Source organism: Toxorhynchites rutilus, chromosome 3, assembly GCF_029784135.1.
Source record: "Toxorhynchites rutilus septentrionalis strain SRP chromosome 3, ASM2978413v1, whole genome shotgun sequence".
Lineage (NCBI taxonomy): Eukaryota > Metazoa > Arthropoda > Insecta > Diptera > Culicidae > Toxorhynchites > Toxorhynchites rutilus.
The window spans coordinates 22,115,571-22,126,628 of record NC_073746.1 but is presented as its reverse complement, the minus strand read 5'-3'; the positions used below and the strand labels follow the sequence as shown (position 1 = coordinate 22,126,628).

Genomic DNA, 11,058 nt, shown 5'->3' with positions numbered 1-11,058 from the left:
TCAGTTGGGTATTATTTTTATCCCAATTCATAGCTACTCCGAATGGTCGTCTTCGTCGCCACCGAGTCACCCTATATACGTCGTGGGCTGTGTGTATGACAGAGGCAGAAGCGCGCTTCGTCGTCGCACACAACCATACCGCTCTAGCGGGCTCTAGCTGTGTTGGTATCCATCGGGGCGACTATGAAGAGCGCTGTAAACCCTAAACAAAGGCTTACAATATTCCGTGCCGTCGAAGAAAGCAGACGTGTGTTAAGAAAGTGAAAAGTGCACAATTTTTGGCTCACTGCTCAAGTCCACATATATAAGCAAGGAAGAAAAATCAGCATCAGCATCTCAATGGAGAACCCAGGAATACTACTGTCTCCACCTGCAACGCCACCGTTGTTGGATACCAGCATCGGCAAGGATCCCAAGGTAAGCGGACCGTGTGAGAGCTGTTCGGGGTTTCAGAAATCGTGACTGTTTGTGTCAAAATTCTTGTGATAATACTGAAAAATTTCAAGTGAAGCGCCACTGGCCGTTATCTGCCATGCATGGCAAAAGTGCTGTTCACCTGAAGTGCACGAAAAACTGTGATAACTAACTGTGAAATTGACTCGCTTCGCGAGTTCAAACGCGAAACAAAGTACCTTCAGGTGGAAGAAATTACTCGGGGACTATGATAAAGGCAGCGTTCGAAGTGAGCACGTAGGTCCCGCAGTGTCACGTGCCGTTTTCTCGTCAGAATGACCGAAATACGATGTGGTTGATCGTTGAATTTTAATGGAAAAAAAAAACAGTCAGATCCAGAAGCGGAGCTTCATCCACTTCTGCTGTTCAAACGAATCGCACCCCCCTAAAAATAGAACTCCCGCCAGTAGCGATTCTATGTGTCACCTTGCAGCAGCAGCACAACAAACAGGCGTCGCAAAATTAATTGACCTCCCCAAAACGACAACGCTGTCGGGGGAAGTAACATCGTCACGTCCATCCATCCGGAGCATGATGACCAGCCAGCCCATGCATGCATGCAGCGAATTCCTCTGCACCTGCAGCACTGGCAGCCAGGCGGAGTTCACGTGTCCAACCGTGAAGCTATTTTTACCAACGCCGTGCTTTTGTGGTCAGCCTCAAGGAGGGTGCACACTGCTGCAGGTCTGCTGTGGTCCACACTCATTGGTCAGTCAGGCTGGGACCCCAAATGATACGAGTTTCCAATATGTTCGAGAAAAAATTTGAAAAATGTGACAAAAAACGAAATTTTCTCGATTCATTCGTTTGAGACCTCAAGAATTACGGCTTTACGCTAGTCCAAGGACCACCCGCTGCACGCTAGTGCAACCTATTTCTTCCGCTGGCAAGATTAGCGTACAGAGGCAGCTCACTTGAACTAAAAATATTCGGTTTGGCAAGCTAAAATTAGTGTGCAACGAGAGTGTAATTTCTCTATCCGCTGAGACGACGAGGAAAAAAAACGCGTTACAATTACAAAACACCCACCAAGCCCCTTTTTTTGTGTTCGTCCCATGGCATGCATTCGAAACCAGCAGCAGCGTCACACGGGAGCACAATACTCGATCTTCGCAAAAAGGGCGAACGTAAGCGAATACCCCATTCCCCCAGAAATAGCACACCAGACACGAATACCAACGCCTCGCTGAAGGATGGGTGTGAGCGCACGCGGTGTATGGTATGTGTGCCATTTCGCTCTAGCGCCCGCTAACTTTGAACACAAAAGCCGACCGTCCCGCTCGCACCCATTGATCACGCTGGGATCACGCAGTCGACAGCGGCATATCAGCTGGTGTTCACGTGAACATGGCATGCTACCGTTCGCAGCTTGTTTAAAAGGCATTCGGTTAGACTTTGGACCCAACGCCGTTCAGTCGTTGTGTTGTTGTTGTTGCTTTTTTCTGTGTTGCTGCGCTCAATGACGTCTCTCTCGCTCCCTCTGTGTTTTTCTGTAGTCCCTGACTTTTTTTTTTGATTAGCTGGCTCTGCTTCTGCTGCCTCATCATCGAGAACTGTGAAAATATAATGACACAACGCGCTGCGTTTGCGTTGTGGGATTTAGCAGGGCGATTACACACCCATTTTTGCGCCAAACTCGTGGCGGCGCCACGTGTGTACGTGACTTGGAGCGTGTGTCAATCGCACTCGCGCAAGTTCTTCCAAGATGGTGGTTGTCCGATTGTCTGTGGCTGACCTCGCGAAGGTCCGGGATCGGCATATTTCACCAAGGTTGGGTCGTTTCTAGCCAAGAGCTGTTAGTTTTATGATTTTTATTGGAATGTTTACCGAACTTCGAACACTGTTTTGTTCCAAAACACCTTTCGATTCGGACTCTAGAACCTTTTAATTTTATTACAAAGCATTGCATAGATCTCCGTGAATCTGATTTAAGAACATATAAACACATAAAAATCATATCTAAATTGTTTTTCTGGACTCGATGAATCTATTGGAACATGTTCTGCTATTTAGGTTATGCTTTCATAAGGTTACGTCTTGCGAAAGTTTATTTGTTTACCATACCATACGAGTTTCCTCGTGATAAATTGTAGTTTATGAAAACATCAGTAATATAAATAAAATTTCATGCTAGGGAAAAATAGAAGCGATTGAAGAATGCAGTTTTCAGAGCTCGTGTCATTTGATATTTGGATGCACTGCTGCTTTTACTACAGCGCTGCCAAAGTACGTAGAAAAAGAAGGTAGTCCCTTCCCTGCCTTGTTCAAGTAGTGATAGGCAAAGAAAAAAAAAACAAAAAAATAGTAAGAAACCATCGATCAAATCTATGTAAATTCCATTTTTTTAAAATTAGGATGAAATAGCAGTTAACTTAATTATTTTAAAATAAAAAACAGTGAAATTATCACACCTATATAATAAAAATAGTTCAAAAACCGATAAACAAATGTATGAGAGGTTATATCGAAGCAGTGTCGTTCCCGTTCCCGATCCAAGGAGCGAATGCATGAGATAGCTGAAAACATTTCCGATTAGATTATCTCATTCAAAATTATTCGACATTTTGGTGAAGTAAACAAAAATTGTTCAGTATGAAATCGATAAAAAATCACATAAAACCATACTTGCAGTGAAAATGCGGTACACCATCGTGTTTATCGTCGGCTCGACTTGCGATTTTGTCACTTTTTATGATTTTTAGAACTTTTAAAATCAAGAAATATTGAATCAACAAAACCCCTTAAGGAGGGGATGGAGTGTCTAACCACCATAGCACCCTAAAACCTCCATATGTCTAATTTGGTTTCATTTGCTTTATTAATTCGCGAGTAATGCAGAAATTTGTGTTTCAATTGTATGGCAGCCCCCCTCCCCCCGCCTTAGAAAAGGAGGAGGAGTATCTAACCACCGTAAAAACATTTATTGCACCCATAAACTTCACATGCCAAATTTGGTTTCGTTTGCTTGCTTAATTCTCAAGTAATGTAGAAATTTGTGTTTCATTTGTATGGCAGCCCACCCTAAGAGAGGGGGTGCACCATAAAACCTCCATATGCCTAATTTTGTTGCATTTGCTTGATTAATTCTCGAGTAATGTGAAAATTTGTTTTTCATTTGTATGGCAGCCCCCTTAGAGAGGAGCGAGGGGTCTCAAACTATCATGAAAACCTTCCCCGGCCCCAAAAACCCCTACATATCAATTTTCATGCCGATCGGTTCAGTAGTTTCCGAGTCCATAAGAATCAGACGGACAGACAGAAATCCATTTATATACATATATATATATATATATATATATATATATATATATATATATATATATATATATATATATATATATATATATATATATATATATATATATATATATATATATATATATATATATATATATATATATATATATATATATATATATATATATATATATATATATATATATATATATATATATATATATATATATATATATATATAAATATATATATATATATATATATATATATATATATATATATATAATATATAATATATATATGTATATAAATGGATTTCTGTCTGTCCGTCTGATTCAATGACAATGTATAAATATAATCCCTACCTCACCCTTGCTATCCTTGTGGAAACTGCGGAATGAACTTTTTCTGAATAAAACCTCTACAAAACGAAGAATAGACGCAGGATGAGAAACATTACATTGGCTACGAAAAACTACATTTTTATTTCACGGGGAGCAATCGGGAGGGATGAAAAACGAGAGTTTTAAGTTGAAATACAACTACACAATGTACGAACAGATTTCATGAAGGGCCAAGAAAAAATGAAGTAAAACAAGCATACTAGAAAACATGAAACATTACATGGATATTGACTAAACTACTACCAAATTTCGATCGTTTGACCCTCTAAGTTGCATTATTCTCAACTATTTTACTGTAGATAATGAACTTGTGTTGAAAAAAACAAACAGTCATGTATAAAAGAGAATATTATAAATTTTAAAAATAAAAATCAGATTCATTCTCAAGACTCCATACTAACTTCTTGCCGTTTTTTTCCCTTCCAGACTTCCACCGATGTGAAGCAAGCGCTTAAGCGTAAACTAGAGCAGCACCACAACAACCACCAGTTACCGGCGGGCCGTGCCCATCCGGAAATGCTCACCAAAGGCTTCACCACACCCAACCACTCAGATATGTCGGAGGATGAATCTGATCTGCCCCCGCGGAAGCGCCTGTACGTGCGCGATCCGGTCCAGCTGGAGCAGCACTATCATCACACCCTCCTACCTGCTTCCCTTACTCCACCTCCGTCGGATTTCTCCGCCTCCGAGGACGAGAACACAAAGTCCTGCGAGGAGTCAGAGTCCAACGCCAAACACTCGGCGGCTCCTCTGCAGCGCGAGAGTGTCATCATGCGTATCAACAAAGACGGTTCCTGTACCGCGGCGGCAAAGGAAACCAAAGAGGAAACGGCCGATGGCAGTGCGCTGAACGTGTTCCGTTGCGTCAAGTACAAAATGGGACGTCGATCACCATCGGACAAGCAATCCGAGTCGGTGGAATCATCGGCGAAAGCCGATGCTGCTGTTACGACAAACGATCGCATCACATCCCGAGAGAGCGTCTCCGCGGCGCAACAAAGTGGCGCCCCTTCTCGGCTATCCGAGCAGTGCCAGAATTACGTTGTACCTGCTGTTCCCGCTGTTGTACCTGTCGCGTTACCACCAACGATTGCGGCCGCCGCCCCTAAGCCCCCGCAGCCGTTCAAGCCACAAACCTCGCTCCCTGTGATAGCTCCCAAGATCCCGCAGCTGATACTCGCCACCCAGAATGGGTTCATCCTGGTGCCACCACAAATCTCACAGAACCTGCTGTCGTCCAGCGGCGCCGGCAAGACAATTCTCGTGCCCCAGGGCGCAGCGGGAACAGCTTCAGCCCCGCAACTCGTCGGGTCGTCCACCAGCCCGCAGAAACCGGAACGACGCCGAATCTACGAGTGCGAACATCCCAACTGTGGCAAAAACTACTTCAAATCCAGCCATCTGAAGGCCCACCAACGCATCCACACGGGCGAGCGTCCGTTCATATGCAAATGGGCCGACTGTGGGCGTCGATTCTCGCGCTCCGACGAACTGTCACGTCACAAGCGCACCCACACCGGAGAGAAAAAATTCGTCTGCCCCGTTTGCCAGCGCCGCTTCATGCGTTCGGATCACCTGTCCAAACACGTCAAACGTCACAACAAGGACAAAAGTCAGAAGCAGCAGCAGCAGCAGCAGCAGCCATCAAAGCAATCGCAGGCTGCCCCCGCCGAGTTGGTCCGCTCGATTTATCCCATTTCGGTGTTCCAACCAACGCAGGATGCCGTTCCGGTGCAGTTTGTCACCGTCGCTCCGGCCGACATTCGCGTGCAACCGGTTTTCTAAGCCATCGTTCGGTGTTTTTGTGCGGCGCTTCCCTCGGCACCGAAAAGCTAATTGTACATATTCGGAACTGACTAGATTTTAACCTCCCTCTGTTTGCTATTGTTTGTGGTGTCCCTTCAACACTTTCCTGAAAACGCTCATTCCAAAAGTACGGTAAATACAATTCAAACTAATATATGTTGTTCGGAATGGAATGATTGTGGAATTGTGAATCGCTGCGAGAGAGAAAAAAAAAGCAAAAGTTTGTTTTATCGTTAGCAACCTATTCCTCTGGGGACTTTCACACGCAGATAATTTCGTTATCATAATAATTTTGAGTTTAACGCGTTTTTTGTAATATATAAAATACATCTGTGATCTTTTTAAATTTACATTAAATTTAAGAACAACTCGTCGTTCAATTAATTGTGTAAAGTCTTAGTTATTTATTGAAAAACATCGTGAGAGCGTGAGAGAGCGAGTTTAAGTTTTAAGGAGAGAACCTGTTCGTTCAAATTGTTGAACCGTTAGAGAAGAAGAAGCATTGTTTTACTTGTTCACTATATGTCATAAGAATGGAAAGATTGGAAATGAAAAGAGATAAGCTATGGAGAAAAAATACAAAATCTATCAACTACACACACAAAATCAGAACGTGTTCCGTATTTTGCTCTATCTGCCACCTATCACATTCCCACAAATCCCCGTGAAATGCACGTGTCAACGGAAGCGCGCGAACGAGTGAGTGACGAGTGAGTGGAAAATCACTCCATCAACCCGTTTTTGGCGGATTTGCGTTATTTCGCACTAGCAGCTCGATTGGGGTTAACATCGCAGCGTCTTCCACTTCTCACACACCGCGTCGCGTCTCTAGAAACCATTTCCTTTCTCAACACAACACAACACAAAAGTCGTCGTTTGCTCCACAACACTAATGACGTCATTCCCGGAGCGAATGAAAAAGGACGTGGGTGTGCACGCCTCCACGCCGTGATTACCATGCCGCAAACACACACACACAGAGCCACACTTACCTACCACCTATTCCTGTTGTGTGTAGGGATGATGGTGATATTTTTTGTTTTGGTTTTTCTTTTGTCGTGTCTGGGCCTGCTGTGTGTGCTCGGCTTGCTTGCGTCAATGTTTGTGTGTGTGTGTGTGGAAGCGCGGGTTTATTGCGGTGGAAAATGCCTCAAAGCACCAGCAGTGGGTACTGACGTAAGACGGTGTTTAACCTCTATTCGCGGAACGAACGCTTTTTTGTGCTGATTTTCTCACATCGCCTGCTGCTGCTGGACGTGGGCGTCCGTTATGCTTTGCGGAGCACGGAGAGTCGAGGGGCGGTTGAATGAATAAATGATGATTTACAGCGGCAGCAGCGCATTGTATTGAGGAGGAAAATTGATACCACCATCGCACCGCACCGAATGGAGAGGGATGAAGCATGGGAAATTTAGTTCCAAGAACTGTTTTCGGGCTGCCGAATGAGTCAGCAGCAGCAGCAGCATGGCTGAGGCTGGGTACGACGTCATTTAAAAAATACGCAAGTGAAACAAAAGATGTTTGCTAGTGGAACAGCTTCCAAGGAAAGCGTAAGCCAGAGGATTAAATTATGACACCTATGATTTTGTTGGATCTATTTTTGAACCTATATTTAGGAATTGATAGTGACAAGGTAAAATGCTAGTAAATGATTAAGTTAGTATAATTTTATAATCTTCTTCCAAAATATATATATTTTTATCAAGGCTCATATGGCGTTAGCCTCACGGGGCCGGGAGTTCAATACTTTGACAATTTTTCTTATTATCTATGTTAGTAATATGTAACCGATTACTCGCGGTTGGCTCGAGGTTAGTATTACAAGTGTTTTCGTAATTGAGATGTTGCTATCTCCAATGCTCTGTACGTGTGCCCGACACGGGATACTTCCTACTGGGATCCAGCTGACCATTAATCAGCAACGCCCCCCTAGTCTGTACCTCATATCTAGTGTGGTGCGTCTTTCTCGACTCGAGGAATCCAGGATAGAATGGTCACTAGCCGGCGCAATCATCAGTTCGTGTAAAGTTGTCATAAGCGGTACAACGTTTGGCTCTTGTTGAATGATCAGTGGACTGCACAACCTTTGGCCCGTGTATCTGTAAAGAGTGTGTGTATGTATTGCCGCGACTAAGTAAAAGTTTATAGATCGGATAGGAGGGATATGAAACAGGGACACAACGAAGGAAACATCATTAAACGTTGACATCGGCGTTTCTGAGGAACAGGTATAGATGAAGCAGAAGATCAGGATCACGGCTACCTAAGATATCCCGGACGGGGATCTCCGATTGTCTGCCTTGTGCTCTCAGTGCTCTAGAGAGCTGAGAGCGAGCAGCATGGAACCGGATACGCGACCAGACAACATGCTCGATGTCGTGGTAGCCATCGCCACAATCACAAAGATTGTTTGCTGCGAGCCCAATGCGATAGAGATGCGCGTTTAGGTTGTAGTGATTGGACATAAGCCGAGATATCACGCGAATGAAATCACGACCTACATTCAATCCCTTGAAGCATGCACTCGTCGAGCCCTTAGGGATAATCGTGTGTAACCAACGACCGAACTCATCTCCACTCCACATGCGCTGCCAACTTACGAGCGTATACTGACGAGGAATGTGGAAAAATTCATTATAAGCAATTTGCCTTTCAAAAAGAGTGCCTTGTAAAGCGCCCACCTTAGCTAGCGAGTCCGCTTTCTCATTCCCCGGAATCGAGCAATGAGAGGGAACCCATGCTAAGGTAATCTTGAATAATTTTTCGACCAAAACACTCAATAGTTGTCTTATTCTTGTTAGGAAATAAGATGAGCGTTTATCAACTTTCATTGAGCGGATTGCCTCTATTGAGCTGAGACTGTCTGAAAAAATAAAATAATGGTCGATGGGCAATGTTTCAATGATCCCCAGTGCGTAGTATATCGCACCCAGTTCAGCGACATACACGGAACAAGGATCTTTGAGTTTGAAAGAGGCACTAGAATTTTCATTGAAGATGCCGAAGCCAGTGGACCCGTTTATGTATGAACCGTCAGTAAAGAACATTTTATCAGATCTAACTATGCACCCATATTCTGCCGAAAACATCGGCGGAATAGAATCTGAGCGTAGATGATCTGGGATTCCATGGATTTTTTGTCGCATGGACAGATCAAAAATGACAGAGGAATTGCAAAAGTATGGGAAGCAAACTTGGTTGGGGATGCCTGGTGAAGGGTGCACGTCGTGGGTAAGGTACTCATGGTATAAAGACATAAAACTTGACTGAGGAGTCAGTTGGAGTAGATTTTCGAAGTTATCAATCACCAATGGATTCATGATCTTGCAACGGATGAGAAATCTGTAGGATAATTCTGTGAACCGAAGAGTAAGCGGGGGTACTCCTGCCAAAACTTCGAGACTCATCGTATGTGTCGAATGCAAACACCCCATTGCTATACGCAAGCAACGATATTGTATTCTCCCCAGCTTGAGAATATGAATCCTGGCAGCTGATCGGAAGCAAAAACTGCCATATTCTAACACTGATAATATCGTTGTAATCTTCTTGAACTGAACGTCTCTATAGGCCTGATCACGAACGTCACCCACGGTGAAAACGAAATGGTTTGTATGCGAGGTTATATGCAATTCGTTTTCACCGTGAAGTGACGTTTGTGATCAGGCCCTATGTTTTCGATGAACAATCAACTTCCGAGTATATGTCAGACTCGATTATATACTGACTTAATTAAATGTGATTCGATTATATACAGTTTGAAAAAGTGATACATAGTGACATCTGGCTTATTCCTCGGCTGATCAAACGTACCGTTTTGAACGGGACAATACCGTTGTTTCGCCCAATTTTGATTGTCCCGTATTTTAATCAATTTGTACCGTATTTGCTTGTACATATTTTGTATATATTCTATATTTTTTGTCTTTTTTTTTTTCAATAAATTTTTATCGAATGAAGGTATTCATCATGCAATCGAGCGTTTGACATTCGATAATTGAAATCGATATACGATATAATCATTCGCTGCACGGATTGTTGATCCAAAGGGAACAATCCAATGGATTTAGATGTTGGATATCGGATGATCAATCATTTGCGGAGATGGAGTCTGGTATTTTTGTTGCTAGTCACGTGTTTGAACCGTTTTATGAGTTTTGACATAGGACTATGTCTTTGATTTCTATATAGCGGATCACTCTATGAAAAATGTAACGATTCATTAAGAGTTTTCGACGCATAATACTCAAAATCGTTATTGCGACATGTATTGTGTTATATACCATTAGACAGCAAATTTATCCAGCATTTTTTCCCTTGAAAAATGAACAGAAAATATACAGCCCTATTCTGTATTCCGACGGATTTCCATTTCGTTCGAAACCGTTATTTCGTTCGAGTTATAATTTCGCATTCCTCATTTCGAACGTTTTGCCCATTCAATGTTCGAAGAGAAACAGATCGAACGGAATGCAAAAACAACTCGAACGGAATACAGAATGGAATTTTATCAAGTCGTTCGAAATATTTCGAATCGATCGAAATACAGAATAGGGGTGATAGTAAAAAAGTTAAATAATTTGACAATTGAAATGGGTATGTTTTGTTCGATTGCACTAACACTCGCTTTCCGTGTAATGAATTATTCTCAATTTACCGATAATAGGCGTTAAGGAGGGATGATCTTGGAAGATGGTGTTACTCTATTATCCCCAAAGTTCAATCAATTCGGGCTCAATTCACGTTTTTATCGTGTAGGTCTTGCTACTAACACTTCATGTAAATGTGGTCCAGGATTTCAAAATATCAAGCATGTTGTTTGGTTATGTAAACAATGCAATTAAAGAATTTAACTGGCAGCTGATTTAGAAGTTCGAATGACTATACACACGCATATCAGATTATGATAGCTTGAGTAGTCGCGATCTTTATATTCTGTTCCCTATATATGTCTTCCTAAGAAGTCCGCTTCATTTCCTCGAATGCACTTGCTCATTCTCCTTACCTTTCCTATACGAAAGCAGAATTTAGCACCCAATGAGATCAGTTCACTACAGCAGCTAAACAAACTTCTCAAAAGAGTACTCATGGCCATAGGATACTCAATATACATCACCTGGCTATAAAGTTATTACAACCCTCTACAAACAATGTT

General features: G+C 42.7%; 1 protein-coding gene across 1 annotated transcript; it reads left to right on the top strand.

Moving 5' to 3' along the window:
* Nucleotides 1-202: 202 nt before the first annotated feature.
* On the top strand, nucleotides 203-6,515 carry LOC129776525 (Krueppel-like factor 10). The gene is made up of 2 exons (XM_055782220.1): nucleotides 203-417; nucleotides 4,521-6,515. The coding sequence occupies exons 1-2, from the start codon at nucleotides 340-342 to the stop codon at nucleotides 5,880-5,882; spliced, it is 1,440 nt and encodes a 479-aa protein (XP_055638195.1). The 5' UTR covers nucleotides 203-339; the 3' UTR covers nucleotides 5,883-6,515.
* Nucleotides 6,516-11,058: the final 4,543 nt, after the last annotated feature.

Coding starts and splice junctions, on each gene's coding strand:
- LOC129776525 (XM_055782220.1), top strand. CDS start 340: ATGGAGAACCCAGGAATACTACTGTCTCCACCTGCAACGCCACCGTTG. Junction 418..4,520: donor GCATCGGCAAGGATCCCAAG/GTAAGCGGACCG, acceptor TTTCCCTTCCAG/ACTTCCACCGATGTGAAGCA.